Source organism: Myxocyprinus asiaticus, chromosome 40 (genome assembly GCF_019703515.2).
Source record: "Myxocyprinus asiaticus isolate MX2 ecotype Aquarium Trade chromosome 40, UBuf_Myxa_2, whole genome shotgun sequence".
Classification (NCBI taxonomy): domain Eukaryota; kingdom Metazoa; phylum Chordata; class Actinopteri; order Cypriniformes; family Catostomidae; genus Myxocyprinus; species Myxocyprinus asiaticus.
In genome coordinates this window covers 23,283,568-23,311,490 of record NC_059383.1, presented here as the reverse complement: position 1 = coordinate 23,311,490, position 27,923 = coordinate 23,283,568, and the positions used below count along the sequence as shown (strand labels likewise).

The following is a 27,923-nucleotide window of genomic DNA, read 5'->3' as shown; positions in this document are numbered from 1 at the left end:
TGAAATGTCAGAATAATAGTAGAGAGAATGATTTATTTCAGCTTTTATTTCTTTCATAACATTTCCAGTGGGAATGTTTACATACACTTAGTTAGTATTTGGTAGCATTGCCTTTAAATTGTTTAACTTAGGTCAAATGTTTTGGGTAGCCTTCCACAAGCTTCTCACAATAAGCTGCTGGAATTTTGGCCCATTCCTCCAGACAGAACTGGTGTAACGGAGTCAGGTTTGTAGGCCTCCTTGCTCGCACACACTTTTTCCAGTTCTGCCCACAAATTTTCTATCGGACTGAGGTCAGGGCTTTATGATGGCCACTCCAATACCTTGACTTTGTTGGCCTTAAGCCATTTTTCCAAAATTTTGGAGGTATGGATTGTCCACTTGGAAGATCCATTTGCGACCGAGGTTTAACTTCCTGACTGCTGTCTTGAGATATTGCTTCAATATATCCACATAATTTTCCTTCCTCATGATGCCATCTATTTTGTGAAGTGCACCTGTCCCTCCTGCAGCAAAGGACCCCCACAACATGATGCTGCCACCCCCATGCTTCACAGTTGAGATGGTGTTCTTCAGCTTGCAAGCCACACCCATTTTCCTCCAAACATAACGATGGTCATTATGGCCAAACAGTTAAATTTTTGTTTCATTAGACCAGAGAACATTTCTCCCAAAAGTTAAATGTTTGTCCCCATGTGCACTTGCAAACTGAATTCTGGCTTTTTATGGCAGTTTTGGAGCAGTGGCTTCTTCCTTGCTGAGCAGCCTTTCAGGTTATGTCGATATAGGACTTGTTTTACTGTGGATATAGATACTTGTCTACTTGTTTCCTCCAGCATCTTCACAAGGTCCTTTGCTGTTGATCTGGAACTGATTTGCACTTTTCGCACCAAACTACGTTCATCTCTAGGAGTCAGAATGCGTCGCCTTCCTGAGCGGTATGATGGCTGCGTGGTCCCATGGTGTTTATACTTGCGTACTATTGTTTGTACAGATTAAAGTGGTACCTTCAGGTGTTTGAAAATTTCTCGCAAGGATGAACCAGACTTGTGGTGGTCCACAATTGTTTTCCTGAGGTCTTGGTGGATTTCTTTAGATTTTCCCATGATGTCAAGCAAAGAGGCCCTGCGTTTGAAGGTAGGCCTTAAAATACATCCACAGGTACACCTCCAATTCAGTACACCTCCTATCAGAAGATAATTGGCTAAATGTCTAAAGGCAGGACATCATTTTCTGGAATTTTCCAAGCTGCTTAAAGGCACAGTTAACTTAGTGTATGTAAACTTATGACCCACTGGAATTGTGATATAGTCAATTAAAAGTGAAACACTCTGTCTGTAAACAATTGCTGGAAAAATTACTTGTGTCATGCACAAAGTAGATGTCCTAAACGACATGCCAAAACTATAGTTTGCTAATATTAAATCTGTGGAGTAGTTAAAAAAAATTGTTTTAATGACTTCAACATAAGTGTATGTAAACTTCTGACTTCAACTGTATGTCCAATGACCAATGGTGTGAGTTTGAGGCAGAACTATCTGTTTGGACAACCAATGGAAAAATAGAGGAACTTTCAGGAAATCTGTTTGAAAGCAGCCATTATTTTTGCAATTCCGTTTGGTGATACTTGTGGCACAGAAATTACACACTTCAGTTTTTAAAACAGGTTAATATTTTACCAAACACCTCAGGCTCAGAAAGGGTCATGAACCTGTAAGCTACAGCTTTGCACTCAGTCTACAGCTCTCTCTCACAGAAGTGCAGCTACTCCTACGGTGTCTGCAAAGGCAGGCCACATCAGTCTGTTCTTTCACTCTTCATTAACTTTGATGTGTCTGCCAAGAAGCCTCAAGGTAACATCAAGGTCCTCTCTTTATCATACTCCGACTGAAATTGCTGCGCCCTTCTAGAAAATATACCAGCATGAGTATGAATGACCCTGAAGTGACTAGAAAAGGATGAGCACTAATTCAATAGTCTTACAGAATGTTATACAACATGAAAGGGCATTTGCAACACATTAAGCTTCGTAAGGCAACATTCTGAGTGAAACAGAATATTAAACTGGATATAATGTAGTACGAAACTTGACTTTAAGCGATGAAATTATTAGTAGTGCCTGCTAATCCTATTATATGCATTTCCTATTATATTTTATAACTATTGCTCATATTTAAGGTTTGGGAATTTATGAAATTCATCCTGCCCTGTTTGTGCAACGGGCACGAATGAAACCCAAAATCTTGATGCTTGCTGAGGAGAGGTGTGCTACTACAGTCATAAGTTATTAAATTGATATAATTCTATAGACTTACATGAAGGAAGGATCAAAACGATATATAGTGACCCGAGTAACAGACTTGAGGGAGGTTCTTGGCAATCACCTAGCAATCCACTCTCTAGTAACTGCATAATGGGGGAGCAACACTAGCTTAAAAATAATTATTCAGAAAGATTTATACAGCAGTTGACTAGTGTTTTCCTGCATACGTGGCCTTGGTTACTTCAGCAAAAAAGTTGTCTGAGAGGTGGATAAAGGTATATATATATTTTAAATAAATGTTTTTTCTTTAGAATAATGTGCACTGTTGAATCGTACACAAGACCAGGGACAGTTATAAACAGAATAAATAGGATTTCATAATATCTTTAACAACAGACCAACTCTTCATGATTTCTAACAAATTCAAAAAGACTGGTATGGTCTTCTTGATTAAAAGACAGACATGAATGGGGCCTGGGTAGCTCAGTGGTAAAAGACGCTGGCTACCACCCCTGGAGTTCACTAGTTCGAATCCCAGGGTGTCCTGAGTGACTCCAGCCAGGTCTCCTAAGCAACCAAATTGGCCGGTTGCTAGGGAGGGTAGAGTCACATGGGGTAACCTCCTCGTGGTTGCTATAATATGGTTCATTCTCGGTGGGGCGCATGGTGAGTTGAGCGCGGATGCCGCAGTGGATGGCGTGAAGCCTCTGTGGCAATGCGCTCAACAAGCCACGTGATAAGATGTGCGGGTTGATGGTCTCAGATGTGGAGGCAACTGGGATTCATCCTCCCCCACCCGGATTGAGGCGAATCACTACGCGACCACGAGGATTTAAAAAAAAGCGCACTGGGTGAAAAATGGGAAAAATCCCCAAAAGACAGACATGAAATCATCCTATAATCTTACATCAACATCCATGTCAGGATATCTCCTCCCCTTACTCTTCCCCAGGCATTTTGTCTTGCCTCCATCTAGCAGCTGGCACCAGAAGCCCTTCTTTGGATCAAATCTGCAGTAGGAAGGGAAAAAATGTAGGATGGGCAGCAAAAACAGGAGCATGTTTCCACATCAGCCAAATCAAAAGGGAACATAACAGACAGATGGTGCACAGCAAGGCCTCCTGAGAGCCTGACACAGGACAAAACATCTTCATTGTCTATCAGAAGAAGTGTCTGACAGATGTTACTGCTTGTGTGTTTATGTGGTACAGCACAAGAGACTACAGAGAACAAGTATGAGAGGACAGAGAAAGAGAGAAAGAGAACGAGGCAAGTAGCAGGGGTTGACAGTTAAAGGGACAGTTCACCCAAAAATGAAAATTCTCTCAATTTACTCACCCTCATGCCATCCCAGATGTGTATGACTTTCTTTCTTTCTTCAGCAGAGTAGAAACTAAGATTTGTAGAACAATATCACACCTTATGTGATTGTGTTTTTTATTTGTATTATTATTTTAAAGGAGAGAAGATGTGGTAAAGAGGTTGTAAATGGCAGCATCTACAGCACAACACGTTCTACATGTTTGTTTTATTTTTTCTCTTAAGTCCTCTGATAATAGTAAAGGTTTCAGATGTAAAAGTGAAAGTGGAGATTTAGAGTAAAAAAAGAACTTATATTTTGATCTGTTTCTTACCCACACCTATTATAATGCTTCTGAAGATATTAATTTAACCACTGGAGTCTTATGGATTACTTTTGTTTCCTTTGTGTGATTTTTGGAGCTACAGAGGTGTGAACACCATTCAATTGCATTATATGGATCTACAAAGCTGAAATATATTTCTAAAAATCTTTGTTTCTGTTCTGCAGAAGAAAGAAAGTCTTGAACTATACCTTTAAGAAACAGTTAACCTAAAATTGAAAATTCTATCATTCACTCGCTCCTCATGTTATTCTAAACCCACATGAATTCATTTCTTCCATGGAACACAATACGAGATGTTAGGCAGAATGTTAATCTAAGTCATCATTCACTTTTATTGCATCTTTTTCCTCATAAAATGAAAGTGAATGGTGACTGCCTAAGATCTCCTTTTGCATCACCGAAAGTTATATGGGTCAGGAACAACACAAGGGAGAATAAATGACAGAATCTTCTTTTTTGGCTGAACTATCCCTTTAAGAGAAAGAGTGTACATGAGGTGGTAGGAAAGGCAGGGAATTAACAAGCACTCTTGTTATCCTGTCAGACTAATGGGATCCATCAAGACAGGCCTGCTGTGAAACACTTCAAAGCAAACACACCTCAAGTGTTCAATAATAGAGTGAAGTGAATGTTAATGACTGCCGAAGGCTATTAATTGTCAGTCATCAAAATGAAATGATAAGCTTTGAGGGGCGAATTCACTAAACAGTTGTGTAACTTTGACGCACAGTTTTTAGCTCAAAAATGTGCATCTTTGCCAACCATGTGCAATCCCGTTTAACTAGGTGCGCTAAATTAATTAAAATAGTGCTGCTCCATGCCTATTTAAATAAAGTAATTGTCATTCTTTTCAGCGTGTAAACACCTCCTTTCCATGTAAATTAAGCTAATTATTTACAGCCTTATACAACTCGGCGACATTTGCCTGCCGCAAGTAATATTGCACCAATACTGCCCACAGAAAGTAGCCGGTACCCTGAATTTTGTTTAAAAGAGATACTTGTGTACATTATTTAGTGATCATGGCAGCAGTAATTCATCAAATGATAATTAAATGATGGCGATGAACGTTATAACTGGGCATATATCCAGGCTTGCAGTGAAGTCTAGAGCACTTTCAACATTTCAAATAAATTCAGGTGCCTGGATCACAGCGGTGGAGTAATGCTGTACAGTCTGTACAGTAAATTATGTCAGATAGGTGGTCTGCTGCATCCTCAACAACCTAGAACTCAGAAACGATCCGGAAGATCGGGAATTGCACCATGCAAATCGTATTCAACGGCAAATGTTTGGCCGTGTTTGCACTTTCAACAGGCGCCATTCATTCTTAGTGAATTCCCCACTGAGTGTTTGGCTTTATCTCGGAAGCTTACGCAAGGATCTTGTGGTAGTTGAGTGTGTTAGTCAGGCCTAGAAACTTCTGGATTTTGTCCATCACTAAAGATGGTTCTGTCCTCAGCATCTGCCCATCCAGGACCAGGATCTGAGAAGAAAAATAGTTTTAACCAAGACACAGAAACATCCTCATACACGCAACTATGGACATAAGGTGAACAGAGACGATACCTGGCTGGGGTGATAGTGTGTGAGCCAGCGCTGTAGGTGTGTGGCATATAGACCAGGCAGCAAACAACGGCTCTGCAGGACCCTCAGTTTGATGGGCGTGTCCCGGCCAGCGATGATAACGTCATGGAATGTATATTTTTGTGCCACAGGATCATCATGAGCCCTCTGATGCTGGACACAGAAATGACAATGAGTGATATATCATTATCATGTTGTGATTTATAATTTAAAACACTCTGAAAGAGGTAATTTCAAAGAAAAAAAAAGATTGTTCTTGCTCTTTTGAAGAGAGTTTGATGCACTGTAAAAATACTTAAAGTTATCAGCGTAAAACTGATTGATATGATGTCAACCAAATACACATTAACATAAGACCACCCACATATATCAAGACCTACTAACTTGGCCCTACCTAATGAATGACAGTGTGAACTGCACCAATACACAGAGGTTAACCAATCAACAGAGATCATCTACATATTTATGTCTTAAATAGTTAATTACTGGTTAATTACTAATTAATTACTGGTTAATTACTTATTAAATATCTCATGATAGCTTTTGGTGCAAGAAACCTTTACTATTATCAGAGGACTTAAGAGAAAAAATAAAACAAACATGTAGAACGTGTTGTGCTGTAGATGCTGCCATTTACAACCTCTTTACCACATCCTCTCTCCTTTAAAATAATAATACAAATAAAAAACACAATCACACTGCAGACCTAATCTACTGTCTGGAGCAGGAATCATGACCTTAGCTAACCCTGGATGTGAGTGAATGACACATGAGCACTTTGAGACTGACCTGGTACCAGGAATAGGCTCTGTCAGCAGGGTTGATGAGAATGGTGATGATTTTGGCTTTGGGCAGAAGAGCAGCTGCTCGCCGGGCCGCGACCTCCGAGTCGAAGTAGTTGGCGCTTTTCTCGAAGTAGAAATCTGAGCTAGTGTTGGAAGGTAGAGGGAAATACTCCATGTACCTAAAAAGACAGAAAAGCACATGCACAAACACAAAATAAGTTAGCAATACATTTATTAAATATAGGCTACACTTCTATTTAACATAAACCAAAGTGATTTAAATAATTTTAGGAATCAAACTTTTGAATTAACATATTTAAATTAATATACTTGTACAAATGTCTACAATAACACATCTGTCATTAGTGTTATCAAGCTGGCTTGGGGGCAAATTGTGTGGACAATTTTACACTACACAAGCAATATCAAGTTGATAAAATATTTTAGAGCAGAGAAAAACTAGAACTTCCATTTACTAGAGAAATGTACATGATTTTACCATGACTTCCATATATTTATCCATGACTATTCCAGGCATGGAAATGTCCATTTAAAAATTCCCTGTTTAATAGCATTGTTGCACCACTGTCTATCTTTGACTACATTTACATAGACAACAGAAAGTCATTTATTGCGAGAAAGCTGCTTAAGGTTCTAAATCGTTGTATGCGTTTACATGATCTGTGTTTGCGGTTTTCTCTGTGCTCCCCTATACATCCGGCCCGTTCAGTAAACAGCTTTCTCCACAGCAATGTAATTTTCCCACGATGCTTGTGTAAATAGCAAACATGAGATCCGAGGAAGACCTCGCTATTTAATTCAGTTTTTTTCGCTTCCAGAGTTTGTTGCTGTGTTTGTTTCTTTAACTTTCTATAATGACATGCAGGGGAATTGTGCTGCAATAGTGGGGTTTCCCAATTACATAAAAATCCGGGATTCCCGCAATGTAAGAGCGCATATACGTAAACGTGAGGGACAGCTGATATTTTACATTGGTGTGTATAAATGGGTATAGCTTATAGTGTATGTGCTTTTCCCACTGTACTCCCAGAAATTTTGAATTCTTTCTGCTGTGTTGACTTGTTGTTGGGCTCCAGCCTATGACGTTTGTTACCCAGTCTGTTCACGCATATGCACACTCCTCAAAAACCGGTTAGAACGCTGCTTATGCGTTTACATTGCCAAAATAAGCCAAGTTCTCTGGGAGAAACTGGGGTGTTTTAAACCGCTTTCTCTTAATCCCATAAATGGCGTAAGGAAATCAACATTCTAGTACATGACGCTGCTTTCTGCGAAAACCTAATAAACGGTTTTCTTAAATGTGGTCTTTGTCAAGTGAAATGTATTGTAACGGTTTTCTTAAATGCGGTCTTTGTCAAGTGAAATGTATCATAATACATTGCACCCATTCTGTCTTTGGAAAGAAAGACTTGATGGTGAAGGGGGTGCCATATCTTTACCTAAAATCACTTCCTCTAAGGGGAACATTAGCCTCCACATCTCTTAACACTCCAAACTTCAAAGCTTACCAGACCTTAATCTTTGTAATTCACAGCAATTTACAAGAGCTACTGGATGTGAAATCAGGCATAATCCTGAAAAAACAACAGCCAAGAATACTGGAAACAAAGAGGGAACATTTCTGTTCACAATAAAGAGTGAAAGAGCACCACACACCAGTCAATGCCTTTGTGGTAGTTTCGGCCATTGAAGAACTGGATTTCCTCAAAGGTTTCCTTGCTGGGGTAGTTGCTGGTCAAATCGGGATGCATGCCAAGAAACAGATAGAGGGCAGTGGTTCCTGAATGAACAACAAATCAGTGAGTGAACAAACAGAATAAGAGCTTTATTCTGTAAATAAAACATGGTGCATAATATCTCACTAGGGCTGCAACCAAGAACTATTTTGATAATTGAGTTCTGATCGTTTAGCTTGAAATTGCTTGTTTCTCTCAATGTTCTATGCGGTTTGGGGTGAACCTGAAACAATAGCATATCAGATACCGTTTTGTTATTTAATCACTATGTATTATTACAGGACTCTACTTGATACTGGATTCTGATCAATCACTGCATTGTATTGAACAACCTGGAGCTGAACACACTCAAAACGGTGGAGATGATTGTGGACTTTAGGAGGAACACTCCAACACTGACCCCCCTCACCATCCTAAACAGCACTGTGGCAGCAGTGGAGTCATTCAGGTTCCTGGGCACTACCATCTCACAGGACCTGAAGTGGGAGACCCATATTGACTATTGATTGTAAAAAAGGCCCAGTATAAGTTGTACTTCCTTCACCAGCTGAGGAAGTTCAACCTGCCACAGGTGCTGCTGATATAGTTCCACTCAGCAGTCATTGAGTCTGTCCTCTGCACTTCAATAACTGTCTGGTTTGGTGCAGCTATGAAATCGGATATCAGAAGACTACAAAGGACAGTTCGGCCTGCTGAGAGGATTATTGGTTGCCCCCTGCCCTCCCTTCAAGGACTGTACACTTCCAGAGTGAGGCAAAAGGCTAGGAAAATCACTCTGGACCCCACTCTCCCTGCCCACTACCTTTTTGAACTGTTGCCTTCTGTTGTATGTAAGCATACCTGGCAATAAAGCTGATTCTGATTCTGTATGGTCAAATATGTTGGTATATTGACTGCTAAACTGCATAATTGACTGTTGTACCAGGCAACTAATTTCCTACATAGTTTCATGTCTCTCATATCACTCTGCACCCTCTTTTCACATAATAAAATAAACTCTTAATTTTTTTTTTCATGTCCATTTATTTAATTATTTGGTAAGTAGCCATGTAATAAGCAGGATAAACTAAATTCAGTTGGTCATTTTTGCTAAATACACCCCTTCAGGGTGAAGCCCTTATTGCCCTGTCTAGACAAACTGGAATTATTGTCCTGTTTTGCAATAATTACCACATGACTGCACATTATCTCCTTTATTTTGCATAAATAAATTTGATACAGAATGCAGACGTTTAACTTTAAATTCAAATATAACAAGTGTATATATAGCATAGTACATCAAATATGAAGGCACCTACAAAACACAATGTACGTGGGGGGTGTCTACCAATCTCTAAGAAACAAACAAATAGCTGGTTCAATAGCAGCCATATCTCATCTCACATGTGCATTTATGATATGTTAGTTAAGCACTAAACGTAGGCTCATAACCAAGTTTGTCATTTTGTAATGTAAACTGTTCCCAAGCTGTTCATACGTAGAATAAGTTCAGCGTTAAAGGTGTCCAATTCAACAGGCAGGAAAACCTGTCACAGTTAAGATAAGAAAGGTGCAAAAGCTCACTAAAATGAGGCAGCTAGCTGACAAGAAAGCCCAAGAGGTCGAAGTAATAACAGTGTAAAAAAAATAAAATAATATAAATTCTGAGGCCCAACCCCATAATCCAGTTTTTATTGAGAAGATTAACAGTCATTTTACTACCCAGACTTGGAGTGGGCAATTACTCCCTGAAGACATCTTTTAGAAGTTTAATTAGTCAATGCTGTAAAACTAAAATCCACATTTATTATGGAGTAGCCACAGATGCAGCAGAAAGCCTCAGGATGGAGGGATGTGGAACGATCTGCCTTCATTTGCTATGAGCCAGTACATGAAGTAAAACTGTACCCGACATGCATTCACAGACCCTTGGCCGGCAACGTTGGGCTTTCAAATAAAAAATAGATAAATAAATAAAATACTCACTGCTTGGCCCTTTTATGAGATTACAACAAGCTTGAAAATAGTTTTTAAATGTCTTCAAACAGAAGCTATGACTATCCAGCACAGCTAGATGGTGCAAGTTCATGCATTGCTTGACGTGTGTGGATGTGTCATGAGCAGACGACACTCACCAGTCTTCTGAGGTCCAATGATAAGTAGCTTGGGAAAACGGTCGCACGTCTTCTCTTTAGACCAAATGTCTTTATGTCTTTTGTCCTCACAGGGGTCCTGTAAGGGTAAGATACAAGCTAAAGTGAAGTACTCGTAATCATAACCACATTTACAATCAAAAACACAGCAGCATGTCTATTGTTACACATTTCAAAAACCAACAAGTTGGCAGTAGAAAGTACTTTCATTCAACCTACCGTCTCACAACATTACCCATAGCGAGACTTGCCGTGTGGACTTATTTAACAGAAGTAAGAAAATGGCATTATTGGAGGATAGTGTTTATCTAGTCAAACAAGCTATGCATGTGAAATATCTTAGAACATTTCAACAGAGTTCAATATCGAGCAAATGTGATATTAATTCAGACTTGGCTTTTAACCTCTCAACTGACAGACCCACCTGAGGGACAGAGTGGACAGCTATTATAGGGTTAACCCTGAAATATAAAGGATTAACCATGGTTAACCCTTTCTAGTTCAGAGTTAACCTTATAATAGCTGTGTCCACTCCGTCCCTCAGGTGGGTCTTTCAGTTAAGAGGTTAAACTAGCAATAATAACATCCCAAAGGTGGTTGTTTTATGGGATTGCAAAGTTAAAATCAGAAGCATAAACCATGAACCAGGCTCTGTCAACAGCTCTGAAGCATCTTTGGAGAAAGCGGTCTGGCGGCAGCCATTATAACTCTTCATCCATCACAACTCGAGATGAGTGTAACAGCAGTAATGAACCAATGGTTTTAAGCCTTGCCCCTCACTATTAAAGCATGCAGTCTGGGTTGCGGCATCTAAATTAGCAAAGCATATGGCACTTTCCATGAAAAAGAACAAAATATGGACTGAAACAATTAGAATATTAAGTCTTTTTTTTCTTTTTCAATAACTAGTCAGTGAAAAAAAGTGCTTAGATTTCAGAAATCACTAAACATATAAGGTCAAATTAAATATTATGAGCCGTTTTATTTTCTATTCATGTTATGAGGTTTGCAATTTGTGCAACTGTTACAAAAAAAAGGTAAATTTTTTTTAGTCCATCCACATGGTTTTTCCTATTGCTTTCCAATGTAACCATGTGCTAGACTAATGTCTTTAAAGGAATATTCAGGGTTCAATACAAGTTAAGCTCAATCGACAGCATTTGTGGCATAATATTGAAAAATTAACTTTGACTTGCCCCTCCTTTTCTTTAAAAAAAAAATGCAAAAATCGAGGTTACAGTGAGGCACTTACAATGGAAGCGAATGTGGCCAATTTTTGGAGGGTTTAAATGCAAATTTGAAGCTTAAAATTTTATAAAAAGCACTTTCATTAATTCTTTGGTTTAAACTATGGGTTTTAGGGTTTGCTGACGTTACATCGCCATGGCAATAAAGTTGCAATATTGACTAACTTCACACAGAAAAGTTAGTAAGTGATTTTATCACACTAAAATCATGTTTACACGCATATTGTTTATGTCTTGTGGCTATAATTTTGAAACCGTGAGTATTTTAATGTTCAGAAATTGGCCCCCATTCACTTCCATTGCAAGTGCCTCATTGTAACCCTGATTTTTGAATTTTTTTTTAAAGAAAAGGAGGGGCAAGTGAAAGTAAGTCTTTTCAATATTATGCCACAAATGCTGTCGATTGAGCTTAACTTGCATTGAAACAGGAATTTTCCTTTAATTGTTGCACCACATTTCATTTTTTTAGAACTTTAGAAGATGTTTAAAAGAACTTTAACTGTTAAAAACGTGTCTCGAGACAACTGCGTGCATTCTGCTCAAATCGTTACACTGCATCTAACTTTTTTTAGCGCAAAAAAGGGGTCAGTCTGAACAGCCCTTTATAATTTTAAAAAGTAATGTAAACCATCTATTTGTATAAAGTGCCTAAAATCTATCAGCACTCCATGCCCAACAGCTGTGTGTTCTAATGAGGAGATTAGCGGCTAACAACAGCATCACTGCACTAATGATAGAAGAGTCTTGTTTGAGTTCACGTCAGTGCTTTGTCAAATTAACATGTTTGTGAATGTTTATGACAAACTCACTCATGAGATCACAGTTTTTGGTAACAGTAGATGTGGACATGCTGTATTAAGTCTAAAAGAAAAGCAAAACTCTTTCCAAGTTGTCTCTTCCCCTGCATGTAACAGCAGCCTGTAGATTTCTTGGGAAAACAACTACAGAGGAAAGAAGATTATTCAGAGCAGGGCAATCTGTGGAATGCCAGAGAACAGACAGAAAAGATGGGACCTCAACCTTGACAGGAAACAAGAGGGATCAAAGGAGGATTTAAAGCTTTCAGACTCCTACTTTCTCTTTCTCTCAGGGTGAAACAAAACAACAGTTTGAAAGAGCGAAACAAAGTAGTAAAGATGCTGGAAACATTGAAATGGGTAGAGAGGAGGGAAAGATAGAGAGAGAAAGATGGATCTTCCACATTTCCACTGACTTTCAACTGAATTGTTGGAACCAGTTTCAAAAATAGCATTCTCTGAATTCTGGCGGGCTACACGGAAATCCATTTTCAGAGTAAATGTGCAGACAGCCATAAGAAAGCCTTCACTTCACATTACAGTCACACAATTCAGCCTTCACTGATCTACTATAACAAAATAAACTTGTATTTGTTTCCCTAATGATTCCTGAGGATGGAATGGGCCTCATAGTGCTCTTCTGTTACCTGCCAGATGGGTTCCCGTTCTTCTGGGAAGATTTGGAAATATCTCTGGGCCAGATGTACAGGCGGGAGAGTCTGTAGCTTCAGGTTGGTCCACATCTGGACAAATTTCACCAGGTTCTTGAAGGTGTACAAGCCAAGACGGTCATTCCCATAGTTGGAGAGGTGGGTCATGAAAATACTGATCTGGTTTGAAATGAGGCATAAAGTCAAGAGAAGCAGTTTTTCCTCAACGACATGCTGTTAACGGTGGATTTCAAAATAACTGCTGATCTAAGTTAGATGGATCAATCATATTCTCACGGCAGACATCCTTTGTGGATTCATACTGAGATCGTTCTAAAAAACAAATCAATGGTTTGGGGGTGTCCTTAATAAGTACATGTTCTAAACATGTTTACACCAATCAACCATATTAAAACCACCTCCCTAATATTGTGTAGGTCCCCCTTGTGCCATCAAAACGACGCCAACCCGCATCTCAGAATAGCATTCTTAGATGCTATTCTTCTCACCACAATTGTACAGAGCAGTTATCTGAGTTACCATGGACTTTGTCAATTCTAACCAGTCTGGCCATTCTCTGTTGACCTCTCTCATCAACAAGGCATTTCCGTCCACAGAACTGCTGCTCACTGGATGTTTTTTGTTTTTGGCACTATTCTGAGTAAATTTTAGAGACTGCTGTGTGTGAAAATCCCAGGAGATGAGCAGTTACAGAAATACTCAAACCAGCCCATCTGGCACCAACAATCATGCCACAGTCCAAATCACTGCGATCACATTTTTTCCCCATTCTGATGGTTGATGTGAACATTAACTGAATCTCCTGACCCGTACCTGCATGATTTATGCACTGCTGCCACACGATTGGCTGATTAGATAATCTTATGGATGATTGTTGGTGCCAGATGGGCTGGTTTGAGTATTTCTGTAACTGCTGATCTCCTGGGATTTTCACCCACAACAGTCTCTAGAATTTACTCAGAATGGTGCCAAAAACAAAAAAACATCCAGTGTGCGGCAGTTCTGCCGACAAAAACGCCTTGTTGATGAGAGAGGTAAACACAGAATGTCCAGACTGGTTTGAACTGACAAAGTCTAAGGTAACTCAGATAACCGTTCTGTACAATTGTGGTGAGAAGAATAGCATCTCAGAATGCGGGTTGGCGCTGTTTTGGCAGCACGAGGGGGACCTACACAATATATGGCAGGTGGTTTTAATGTTGTGGCTGATCGGTGTAAATCTACCAATAAATTTCAATTACTTTTCTATGACATTTCCAGTCATTCGTGATTACTGCAGAAGGATTTTAGAAAATCATTCAAATTCAGACCACTTCGCTAGTTGCTATGAGATTTTAGCAAAAATTTTTTGCAAAAACTTCAGGGTTTTGTTTAAAAGTCTATGATAGCTAACATTAACTGTGCTAGGGATGCCAAAATACCTAACCCTAAACCTTAATATATTGTGCCTGAAAATGTTTAATGGTTGACTTGCCTTAAAATCATTGTATAATTCAAACACTGGTTCAGACACCTTGAAGAATACTACAGTGTCATTACTCACTGGATTGAGGAGCACAGTGAGGAAAAGTTCTCCTCCACTGATGAGTTTATCCAGCTCTTTAGAGCCTCCAGGATACTCCTTATAGAAGATGGTGTGAGTAAAGAGACCACACGTCTGCCTGGGTAACACCTGAAAAACAGACATTTCTCTTCAGAACAGAACCTTCAATTTTCCTCCACAAGTGGGTGATTTATCTGTTTTTAAAGGGATAGTTCACCCAAAAATGAAAATTCCCTCATGATTTACTCACCCTCCTGGCATCCCAGATGTAAATGAGTTAATTTCTGTTCTGCAGAAGAAATAAAGATTTTTAGAAGAATATTTCAGCTCTGTAGGTCCTCACAATGCAAGTGAATGGGTGCCAAAATTTTGAAGCTCCAAAATCCACATGAAGGGAACACAAAAGTAATCCATATGACTCCAGTGGTTAAATCCATATCTTCAGACATAATATGACAGGTGTGGGTGAGAAACAAAGTAATTTTTTATCATAAATTCTCCTCTCTGCCCAGTAGGGTGCGATACGCACAAAGAAAGTGAATCACCATAGACAGAAGAAGAAGAATGGGAAAGTGAAACTAAAGTGGAGATTGACTGAGCAGGGAGAATTTATAGTAAAAAAAGGCTTTCATATTGATCTGTTTCTCACTCACACCTATCAAATTGCTTCTGAAGATATGGATCTAACCACCAGAGTCGTGGAGTACTTTTATGTTGCCCAAATGTGGATTTTGGAGCTTCAACATTTTGGCACCCATTCACTCTGTATGGACCTATGGAGCTGAAATATTTTTCTACAAATCTTCGTTTGTGTTCTGCGGGAGAAAGAAAGTCATACACATCTGGGATAGCATGAGGGTGAGTAAATGAGAGAATTTTCATTTTTGGGTGAACAATCCCTTTAATGAAAAATTTTGCGAATTGCAAAAACGTTATTATAAACATAGTTCTAGCTCTAATATCTGAATGGATGCTCCACATTTTTTTTTTTTTTTTAATTTTGTGCAAATTTATGTTTGACTTTTTAATCTTTATTTTTTTAAATAATTTTTATTTCTTTTAATTTCTGATATGTGATGCACTTTGAGCTGCACTTGATGCATGATGAAGGTGATATACAAATAAAATGAATTATTGTAGTTATTTCATCAACTGAATTAACTTCCCGGCAACCGTAAACAGCTCACAGTAATACTAATGAACATTATTATTTGTAAAAATGGTTTATTGTGTATGTTTTTTTTTATTATTATTATTAGTGAGTTTATGTATATTATCATTATTAAATTATTAAATCTTTCAATTTTGTTTTTTAATTAATGAACAAATAATAGATTTCTAATATGTCTTTTATTATATTACTTTTCCCATTTTAAATTAGCAGTAAGCCACTCAATGTTATCTGCTACAGTGATTTTTTTGTTTGGCACAGCGTGAAGAGATCTCACAGGCTTACTACTTTATCCAAAAAACAAAACTAACCGTTGCTTTTAGTTAAAGGACAAATTACTTGCTATGTTCACAGCTCAACATGTGCAATTAGGCAATTTTAGAGAAAACTTTGTATTTTGTCAACCATAATATGTGATCTCATTTGAGAGCCGCTTTAGACTGGAACAGAAAGTGTATGACCTCAGCATTAAAAAATGTTTAAGTAGAATTACTGTAAAATGTTTCACCAAAGATGACCCCAAATGATCTGAGGGAATGTTTCTGCCACTAATAGAACATCAGCCCTAATAATGTGGCTTACATATTTGAATACATGATCTTATTTGACAGACAACAATGACAGAATGGAAACGCTTTACGCTAGCTATGGTAATAATGAGTATAGCCCCTGAACCCACCAGGTCTTTCTTCCTCCTCACTGTGAGAACTTCAAAATAAACAAATGAAAAAATACACACATTAGGATGAATATAGAAGATGCAGTATGCCTTAATTGGAAAACACACCTGTCCAGAGATCATCAGTTACTACATATCCTTACTCCAAATATTGCATGAGACAACGACTGTCTTTGTGTCTGTTTATCCTTTACATTGGGTGTCTGGATGTTGCCTCTTATTTGAATGTTAGATCTTTTTTATGAATATATTTCTAACTGTGAGTGAGTAATTGCTGTTGTCTGTCTGAGCTCAGAAAACAATATTTAATATAGTTTTCTTCTTTATTTCCTGGATAATATTTTACAGCCGCGGTCAGTCCAATGTGTCTGTACACTCACATGCACACACAAACCGCTCTGTCATGATTAAACGAGCTTTTGTCATCCGCTGTCTGTTGACCCCTAGAGCAAATTCACAAATAAATAAATAAATAAAAAAAATAATAATATTGTACTTTCACAGACAGCTTGCCCTTAGACTGTACTGGGATTCCAAGCTCAAACCATAAACAAAATAGCCTGGGGTTTAGCTAGCTGATTCCAAGCAGAAGAAGATTTCAGCATATCATCATCTAAACAACTGTACAGACAGTCTCAAAAATAAAACTTTAATCCATTTTTATCTATACAAGAATGAATCCATGTTGGAGCCATGGTGCAGTGCACATGCTAGCAACTTGGAGCTCTGGTGCTTCCTGGGGTGCAGGTTCACTATCTACACTCTTTATCACACTACTTCCCTGTCTTTCTCCACTTTGCTATGCTTTAGAGGCATTAAAAATCCTTAAAAAGCCTACTTGTGTATTTTAAGTGTATTGTCCTTACATTGATGCCACTGTGGGCGAAGCCCCTGCGGAAGCGGGCGGGTTTGAGGTGGGGGTACTCCTCTGTACTGGTCACCTTGATGCCCCACACTTTCTTCCAGGCCTCGTACAGCTGCATATGGATGGGATACACTCCAGAGTGATGGGGAGCCACCGCATAACCCATGTTTGTGGGAATGCCATGCTCCTGAAAGGAACACGTCAGAGATCATTTAAAGATGAACACATTAAAGATAATTTATGAATGAAGATATAGCGCTTCTACTTCAGCACTACTAGTCCTACTGACTGTACAAGGTGGCATGCCATTCAGGGTCCAAAAATAACACTAGCTAAGTGCCAAATGCAAAGAATAATAAAATAAAATAAAAATTAATACCTAAAGCTAAAGTTAAGAAGCAAAAGTTTCATGTTTTCCCCCACATTTAAATTAATCATTCAATTAAAATGTAATGTACATGACAACAATGACGATTATTTTAATGCCTTGACAATGTAAGCATCATAAATTATGTAAAAAAAAATACAGTACTATTCGCATTTACGCATGTTATTATAAGACACAACACTCAATTGTATTAAGTATGCTCCATCTCTCTATCCACCAAGGGATCCTTGGGCTTAAAAAGGTTAAAGACCCCTGTTTTATATAAAAATATAAAGAATGGTATGATTTCCCTTAAGTATGACACTTAAAAGTGTGAATTCCCCTTACCTTAGGGATTGATTTGAGGGTGCTGCATATAATCCCTTTGACATTCCTCTTAGGTAAGGGATTTAAAATAGTGAGCCAGGTTTTACCATAATAACAATGTCACAACAAACATTTGAACAATTTGACCACATATAAAATACTTTAACTTCATACTATATTTTTATTTTAATGACTATTAAAAGTTGCTCAGTGTAATTATTCATAATGATATTTTTGTGAAATTTTTATTTTTTCTTCTGAAGTAGCGCATAAGTGGCGTTGTCATGTGGCACCTGTTACTCAGTGCAGCTTATTATGCACCAATCGCACTATTTTTTTTTTAAACTCATTTTCTGAAGGTTACACGGGCAGATTTCCATTTGTTTCTTGGGTACAATCCTCTAAATTAATATATTTTAAAACTTTTTGTGTACAAATCTTTCCTGGGGCCGTTTATACGACAACGTTTTCAACTAAAAATGGAAAACGTATGCATTTTGGCTGTTCGTTTACACAACAATGGCATTTTGGGGCCTGAAAACGCAAACTTTTGCAAGTTTTTGAAAACGATGCCATTATCGTCTCCGTGTAAACATACAAAAACATGAATTTGTGAAAACGATGAAGTCATGCGCATGCGTATTACGTGTTATATAAAGAATGATGGAATGATAGGCATCAATTTGAGATGTATAATTATCAATATGAATACTGGTGCCTGTGCAAATAACAATAATCAACAATTTATTCATTTGGAGTGTTTTGCATGGAGTGTGAACATTGTACAGTAGGCAGAACATGCGATTTGAAAATCTTGAAATTGATGTATGGATTCAGATGGGAAAAATATATTTGTATTTTAAATGTTATTTATTTATTTACTTCATTTTCTTTGATGTACCTTTACCCTGCAATTCATTCACCCACCGCTTATGTATATATTTTTTTTTACCCCAAAAACATTTTGCATGTGGCCCAGTGGAGGATTCTGCTTGTCCAGTCTTGAGGAAGAAGCTTTTGAATTTAACTGACTGTGCCCAGTAAGTGGTGGATTAGAGGTGCTTTTAAAATTCAAATATAACTGCAAAGAGAACTGATTGCCATCCCAAATTAAGAATATTAGTTGTGGTCAGTTGGGCTTTATACTTGGGTATACTCAGGAAAATGGCAGGTAAGGGGCTTTATGCAAAACTGAACAGTTTTTAAGGGCATACTTAGAGGCCGTATTATGCTTTTTGGGATTTTACCTTTCCTTTAGTGTGTAACACAGCTCTGTGCATGTAAAAGGTCTGCAAAGTTACAAAGCACAATGTCTAGCAAAAGGGAGTTATTCTCTCCCACAGACAACACTGCTCAAGAACTACAAGAAACGGCTGGATTGTTGTCCAGCCATTTCTTCCTGTAAAGTATCTACGTTGCAATGTAACACATTTGCATAATGCCCACCTAAGGGCTACTTTGGCCCGCCCTCAAACAAACGTAGTTATAGCCGAGGCCAGGATGAGTTGGGTTAGTGTTGTCGTCATGTTGAGAAGATGCTGTTTTCTTCACTGTGAAAGCAAAACCTCTTTGTTTGGACTTCCAAAGGCAGATGAATTGAAGTATCAGTGGTTAAAATGTATTTTTACCACTATTCCTCAGCAGTACAACCACAACTAATGCCAGATTTTTAAGACAGTTACACCTGAAAGATGGTGCAGTTCCCACTTTGTTGTGACAATCTGACGCTTCAGGATCACAACCTGTAAGTGTGTTTGATTATTTGTGGATTTATCTGCTACGGACAGTTCAAATGCAGAGTTTTGTGCTGTAGCTACGGTGTACACCCAGTGCACAGCTGTAGGCCTCTGCTAACCTGCTAGCTAATGTTATTGTGTTAAAATAGTTTTGCTAATCAGCTGCGGGCCCACTTTTACCAACAACTGTGTAGAATTATGCAGACTGTTTGTCGTTCTTACTATCATGAATAGTGATCAAGTGTGGAGATGGATTTATTTTTACAAACGGTCATTTTACATCTGCAATCCATGGTAGATGCTCGGCTAACTTGCAATGTAAAGTTATGGTTTTGTAAGGGTTTACTATTCAGCTGTGGGCCGGCTTTACCTAAAACTGTGTAACAAAATGGTCAATCTCAAGAGTCTTATATAATTACAAGCTGTAATGTCACGGCTGTTATCGGTAGTCCATGGCTAACTTGCTCACTAACTGGGAGTAAGCCTCTGTTCTCCGTTCATATCTCAGGCGAAAAACGTTCGGCTACACCCATTCCAGCAAAAGATGACTAACTTAGATGCACTATGTGTCTTTTACTTGAAGCTTTGTTAGGTTCACAATAATCAACAGTGTACTTTTAAAAAAAACTAAAAAACCTGCTCAAGTCATGCTTGCAAAGGTGATTCGGGTCGATCAGCTGTTCTTCCAAACTTTCATTATTTCATTTATTATCGGACTCGGGCTAGAGCTGGTATGGCAAAAACCGACGCCACTGTTACCATAGTTACAACAGTGTTTACAGAGCTGCTCAGGAAGACTCAGGAGCTGAATCTCGGTTATTGTAAGGGGTGTTACATGACACACGCTCTACGCGGTTGACCAATCACAACAGACTAGGCCAGCTGACCAATCAGAGCAGACTGGGCTTTTCGGAAAGAGGGGCTTTAAAGAGACAGGAGTTAAATCAGAGCGTTTGAGCCAGAGGATGAAGAGAGGGGAAAATAAATGTACAGTAAGAGAAAAACAATGTGTTTTTTGAACATTAAAGCATGTAAACCTATTCTAGTAGACCCCCAAAATAAAATGATGAACCTGTATATTAGCATAATATGGGCTCTTTAAGTAAAAAATAAATACTTAAGGAAGATCACAAGGGATTATGACATTTGTACGTTGAGGTAAGTGATGTGACCAATTCAAATCAAAGATATTTAAACAACCAACTAAAGAAAACATCTGTTGCAGCCCTTGCAACAACTTTTACCTCAGTGGCAAATTTACCATTAGAAGTGTGTGGAGTATTACCAACATAAGTGGAAAATCCCTCACATTAAACCATCAAAACTAAAATATGAGAAAAAAATCATGGGTCTTCATGCATTAGTGACAAATAGTATACTATTCAGCATATCTACTTTATTTATTTATTTTTTATTAATAAGATTTGGGAGACACCAATTCTAATTTTGCACACTAAATAGCAGGGAAGTTGGGATTCATCCTTTATAATATACTAACATTATGCAACGTATCTAAATGCCCCCTAAAAATCATTTTGACACCAAGATCTACAAACTATCATCCACAGACATAATATAAATCACACCCACAAGCATCACATCCCTGATTATTTCTTCTAGAGTTTCACCTCTGCAAACTTTCGGTTGAGCAACATCTGTTCGGCCAGCACGGACTGGTTGTGGAAGAGATGCGGTTGCATGTGACTCCACATGTGAGGGAACCACCAGAACTCCTTACTGTAGGATAGGAGGAGGTCATCTCCCAGATCTTCCTCATCTGTGCCTGAAACACAATTGTACACACCCAAACAGTGAACAACTCGTCTCAATGTGGGTTAATAAAAAGTGCTGACATGCCTTAAATTCCATAGCTGTTTCTATGGCAATCGCTTACCAGCATGGAAGAACTTTCCAGAGAATCCCAGGTTAAAGGTAAAATTGGGTACATGGGTTCGGAGTTCGTTCTGTGTCTCCAGTAGCGCCTATGTAATAAATGAGAAGGAGTTTAGCAACTTAATATAAGGGTCTTAGTATACCCAAGCACTCGGAAATGACAGTTATAACTGATCATGAAAACAATAACTGCATCAATTCCAAAACATTTCACACCAATCTAAATCCAGTCACAACAAATATATGCAAATATAATAATTTTTGTAGTACAATTTGTGTCCACACTGTACACTGTGACTTTCAGTCTAGGGCAGCAACAGCACTCAAAACTCAGGAGACATTTTAGGGCATTTAGGATGTATTCTCCTTTCAAACAGCTAGATGGAACACAACTGAATGGACACTTTCACAGAGTTTGATGACATTTCTGCAGAGTAAATTTGCTTCCATTGTATGTGGATCTGTTTGGAACTTTGATTAAAGCCCAATGCCTGGATGCATAAAACACCTAAAGTTTTTCCCTCAAGTATAACACTTAAAGTGTGATTTCCCCTTCCCTGACAGAATGACTTGAGGTTGTTGCATATAATCCCTTAGACACTTCTCTTAGGTAACGTAAACTGTTAAGGGATTTACTACAGTGAGCGAGGTTTTACCGTAAAACAATTCTACTGTTACCATGGACATGACATATCTCTGCCAACTTTCAGAAGATCGGAAATGCCCCGACCAAGACTTGGGCAATTTTACCATCATAGAAAATACTTTAACTTTGAAATTAAAATTAAAATACATATTATAAAGACTATTAAAGTTTCTCAGTATCATTATTAATGTGTAAATTATTGCCCGACCTCTGCTGAAGCTGCGCATAAAACGCGTTGTCACGTGTCAGCTGTTTGTTTTCACAGCACTTTTCAGGATGCACCCATCACAGTCGTTTATGATTCCTGCATAAATATTTTTTCAAACTAATTTTCTGGAGGATACACGGGTGGATTTCCATTTGAATCTGAGGTACAATCCTCGAATTTAATCGATTCCAACACTTTTTCGTGAAGGCCTACACATTTGTCCTGTGTAAACGTCCTGAGTTTCGCATGCAGACCAATTAATGGAGGACTCTGTTTTTACAGATGGCCGGCAAGTGCCTTTTTAAGAAAGACACCTTTGAAAGACTGTGAAAGGTAGGGGTGGATTAGAGGTGCAAGATGTTGAGATGCTTGTATAACTGTGCAAAGAACTGATTGCCATCTCAAATTAAGAATATTAGTGATGTACAATTTATAAAGATGCAGAGAGCAGATAATACTGGGCACACTTCTGGTTAGTGTGTGTTCCTATTAGATCGCTCTCCAGCTTGTTAGCGATTTCTCATATTGCGTGACCGTCAAATCCGTACTCCTGCAACAGTTTTTCCATCGCTAAAATGGTCTGAACTGGGTTCTCCCCATCACGAAAAATTTGCCTCGGCACACTATACTCTTCAATTGGTTGTATAATTGTAGCCATTTTTTCATTTTTAGAAAACTTGAAACTCTTAACATATACTTAAGGTGAAGTTTTCCTAACCTTAACCTTCCTGCAACACCCTTAAGCTTAAGAAAACTTTAGGGTGATCTTAAGGGAAAATTACACTTAAAGTACTTTATGCAACTGAGCACGGTTCTTCTAGTTTATTTATGTGTATACATGGTGGACGAAGCAGAGCTACAAAAGCACAGCAGTAGTGTAGCGCCTGAGGGACAGTGTAAGCATGTCTCCTATCTGGTCATCTTCTCTGTTTGCTTCATTACCCCTCTCAGATTTAGCTCTGCATCTGCCTCTCATTTGATTTGTTTACCACACTTGTTTTTGACTTCTTATCTCTCCAGTGTGACTCAATCAAAAGACTGATTCATATTTAACTGCTCAGAGGTCCACAGACAGAAAAGACGGCTTTGATTATGTTTGCTTTCTATCCTTATCCTCGGCTGAACATCTGCATCGGGGCGCTCTGAAGATGAGAGACTCACAAGGAGGACGCAAAAACCTGCATTTGAAATATTTCTGCTTGCGGCAAGTATTTGGATGCTCTTTGAACAGTCGTAAAAAATTATAAAATAAAAAAGGGAAATGGAAATAAGACAATGGAGATCTGTAAAAAGAACAGAAGACATTGGAGCATTGAAAAAAATGGATGACTGGAGAAGTGGCAATGGGTAAAGTGCTGCCAAACTAAGGAAAGCTTGGTAAATAATATAAAACTGGCACCGGTTTTGCAGTGTTCTGCTTTAGAGGAGAGAGACCTTTTTATATGCCGCCAATCTGTCTTTGACTTTTAACCCTTTTTTTCTTGCCACTTTCTCCATGTACATTTCCCTGTTTTTAAATTCCTTTCTTCCCTTGCTTGCAGTACATCTTTCGTTCTATGTCCCATTCTCTCACTCTCTCTTTCTGCATGAGCCTCGATCACAGGCAGAATAAGCAGACAGGTGGATGACACAAAAGAAAGAGACTTAGAAGAAGAAAATGAGAATGTGAAGAATAAGACGACAGAATAAGATACAGGTGTTTGAATTTATATTTGGCTATATGGTCTGTACCCCCAGACAAAGAATTTGGACACAAAATGAATTCTTAAAATGTATGAATATCAATGCAGTAGATAACATAATATCAAAACAAGTGGCATTAAAAGAAAGATAGCACAAGCACACTTTCCAGGCAAAACATTTCACTACGGCCACGTACACACTGCAGCTAAATTCGGTTGTCAGTTCACCTTTTAGTGCTTAATCCTGTTCTGTACACACACTAGGGTTGCACAGTATACCAGTGCTACGATAGTATCACGATACTGAAGTTTCAAAATACTGCCGGTGACACAGTATTTCTTAAATGGTAATACCATTAATACGGTACCATAAGTTATGGTGAATGTGTGGTAGTAAATATTATTTTCGCTGAAACATTCATTTGAATCAGACCTATAATATAGTCTTTTTTTTTTTATCTGTGGCAGCGAGTGGTGTCCCCTTCACACAGTGCCCTTTAAGACCGCAAAATGCTGTTTATAATTTGCCCCTTACATGTTATTGTTTATTTTTCAATGTGTGGTTTTAACATGCTTCAAACACACACGTCTGAATCCCAGCATGTTAATTTGGTGATTGTGTCTCCTAATGGATAATATGGATATGAATAAAAATTTGAAGAGTAAGAAGCTTTTTAAAAAACTCAATTCACGTAACGAGATTTGGAATTATTCTGGGTTTTGCCAGATAAGACCGGGAAAACCCATTTGCTGTGAATGGCTACAAAGATTTCAAGTCAAAGGGGGAAACACCAGCAACCTTTTAAAACATATTCGGACACATCACAATGCCTCGCTGCTTGACCCTTCGCTGGTGAACGGGCCTCAGCATACCAATTCCCTGCAGCACTTTGGCAGGGTTTGTGTATCCTTACAAAGCAACTGTATGTATATTGCGCGATATAAATATAAATGTATATATTTATTTATATATTTATATATCTAAAAGAGTCACTTACATTTTCGCTTCTTTCTAAAGGTGTTGTTCCATAAGTGTTCCTTGTGCAAGAGGCACATCCCACCGTCAGATCAGCATGAGAGCAGCGTTTACTGTCTGGGCTGCGCCCACGCAGAGACAGTTCTCATGGAGACAGACTGTCCTCACTGTGAGGTCATGAGTCTCAAGACACTTCGCTCTGAAAGACGATTCAGCCTCACACGCCCTCCCACCTGCCTCTTCTATGATACCCGAGGATTCACACGAGGAAGCACGGCGGGGCCGCGAGGTCGAGCAGGATGACTTTGAAGTGGTCCTCGAGGCGGCACACACCCCGCGAGCCCCTCAATCTCTAGGAAGCGCATGTTTTTTGATTCGCTATGTGCGAGACGAGCTCCGGCCTTCTGAAAGAGCAGGTGGCCTCGTCACGTTCAGCAGTTCTGATGTTGGGGATAATAATGATGTCATGTCTCGCTGCATCAGGCAAGTGGTCAGTGGATGATGCTGCCACCCCTCCCCCAGCGAGGGTGAGGAATGTGCTTGTGCCACTGACAGGGAGATGCTCCTGTTCTTACAAGGGCGGTCAAAGAGCTTCACCTTGAGAGGTATCCCCCAGAGGAACCTGAACGGTCCTGCCTCGATGAATGGTTCTTGCAGTCTAGACGCCGTCAAACGGCAGCATCCCACAAATCTGCCCCATTCTTCCCCGAAGTTCATAACGATCCGTCTAAGTCCTGGTGCGCACCCTTTGTCTGCGCGCTCATGCAGTGACACCATCCTCTCTAATGTGGATCACGGGGAAGAAAACGGTTATGCCCAACTGTCCCCTGTGAAGGAGGTGGTAGCGGCACATCTCTGCCCAGCGAGTAACAGGCCGTGGAAATCACACCCCATACATCCTTCTAAACAGTGTCGACAAACGTCTGCACTGGAGGGAAAAGCTTACTCAGTGGCAGGACAAGCTTGATCAGCACTCCATGCAATGGCAGTGCTCCAGGTATTTCAAGCCAAGCTCCTCAAGCAAATGGATGAGCATAACTTCGATCCAGAGACATTCAAAGAGCTCCGCACCGCTACAGACTTAGCGCTGCGTGCCACGAAAGTCACTGCGCAGGCCATCGGCAAGTCCATGGGCAACCTGGCAGTTCTGGATCGACATATATGGCTGACCCTCACTGAAATGAGTGATAAGGAAAAAGCCACTCTGTTGGATGCTCCAGTGTCTCCAGCCGGCCTCTTTGGCGGCTCTGTGAATAAGTTTGCTGAGCATTACGTTGCGACTCAGCAGCAGTCACAGGCTATGAAACACTTTATGCCCAAACGGAGTATATCACAGCTGGTTTGCCCTTGCTCTGTTTTGAGCTAGCACCCGACTAAAAGCCCCATACTTGCTGCCTCACCGGCACCTGCATATTAGCATGCTCAGCAAAAGCACTCCTGATGGGCACAACCCTTTGAAGCGGAAAGCAAAGCCCGTGGTTCCCTCCGGGTCTTCTCCAAGAAAGTGTCTCCAATCGAGCCAAAACACTGTTCCCCATCTCCCCACTACTCTTTGTCGGGAAAGGAATATTGTTCTTCACAATATTGTTCAAAATGTTGTTCCTGTGTCTTGCACTCAAATAAATGAAATAAAAAATGCAATAAGTGCAAAAGAAAATACAGCATTCGTTGCAAATGCACGAGATGCTCACACAGTCTCAATAAAGATCCCTTTTCCTCTTCAAAGCACACACATTAATGCGCAACCACTTCCCTATAGTGAGCGACGCGTTATATCATACGGTAAACAAACCAAATTGCCCTCTGTACTGTTACGCGGATGCGTGGCGAGCCCTAACGGGTATTTCAGAATGGGTGCAAAAAACAATTGAACATGGTTATACGATCCAATTTGCACGCCGGCCACCCCGTTTCAAAGGCGTTCTGTCTTCCACGGTTTCATCTGAAGATGCACCAGTGTTACAAGCCGAAATACACAATCTCCTTGTGAAAAGCAAGATAGAGATTGTGCCAAATTGTCAAGCCCCAAAAAAGGTTTTACAGCCGTTATTTTCTTGTCCCAAAGAAAGATGGCTGGCTTCGGCCGATCCTGGATCCGAGACATTTAAATCATGCACTCACAAAGCACCCGTTCAAAATGATTACTCGGAAATGGATCTTATCACATGTATGCCCACATGATTGGTTTGTGTCGACAGATCTGAAGGATGTGTACTTTCATATCCAAATTGTACGACATCACAGGATGCTTTTGAGATTTGCATTCAAGGGAACAGCGTATCAATTTAAAGTCCTGCCCTTCGGACTGTCTCTGGCTCCTCGCACATTCACAAAGTGCATCGATGCAGTTCTGCCCCTCTGAAACTGATCGGCATGCACATTTTGAACTACCTCGATGATTGGCTGTTTCTGGCACAATCAGAGGCTCTGTTATGCCAGCACAGAGACTTATTGCTTCAGCATCTAAACAGCTTGGGCCTCAATGTGAACTGGGCGAAGAGCACGCTCTCCCCCCAGCCAACAAATCTCCTTTTTGGGAGTCCACCTCGGCACCTCATGAGCGAGCGTGTTCAGGCCATTCTACAGTGTCTGTCTCGGTTCAAACTGGGGAGAACACTTCCACTGAAGCTGTTTTAGAAAGCATTGGGATTTATGGTGGCGGCATCCGCTGCGTGCCACGACATGCTTGGCACCAAGGGTGCATGCACATCACTATATCCCGCTGCTGTATAGCTGCTTTAGCACCATGGATGGGGCAAGCTGTCAGGCGTAAAGTGGTGACTATGGATGCTTCCAACACAGGTTGGGGGGCGGTGTGCGATGGACACCCGACTTTTGGCACCTGGACAGGGGCGAAGAAAGCATGGCACACCAACCACCTAGAGCTATCGGCTGTATTTGTAGCTTTAAAGGCTTTTCAGTCAGAAATAGCGAACTGTCATGTC

The 27,923-nt window shown here is 39.6% G+C and overlaps 1 protein-coding gene across 2 annotated transcripts in view; it reads right to left on the bottom strand.

Annotated features, from left to right (window-relative positions):
* LOC127430389 (bifunctional heparan sulfate N-deacetylase/N-sulfotransferase 1-like) overlaps positions 1-27,923 on the bottom strand; it is a 133,004-nt gene that overhangs the window by 3,168 nt on the left and 101,913 nt on the right. For both annotated transcript variants that reach the window (XM_051680109.1, XM_051680110.1), the window contains 11 exons: positions 21,468-21,555; positions 21,202-21,356; positions 17,145-17,330; positions 14,429-14,557; positions 12,862-13,044; positions 10,153-10,249; positions 7,959-8,082; positions 6,286-6,460; positions 5,479-5,649; positions 5,286-5,395; positions 3,171-3,273 (listed from right to left, as the gene is read on the bottom strand). In XM_051680109.1, the coding sequence (XP_051536069.1) occupies positions 3,171-3,273; positions 5,286-5,395; positions 5,479-5,649; positions 6,286-6,460; positions 7,959-8,082; positions 10,153-10,249; positions 12,862-13,044; positions 14,429-14,557; positions 17,145-17,330; positions 21,202-21,356; positions 21,468-21,555 (1,521 nt within the window). The remainder of the gene's footprint in view (positions 1-3,170; positions 3,274-5,285; positions 5,396-5,478; positions 5,650-6,285; positions 6,461-7,958; positions 8,083-10,152; positions 10,250-12,861; positions 13,045-14,428; positions 14,558-17,144; positions 17,331-21,201; positions 21,357-21,467; positions 21,556-27,923) is intronic.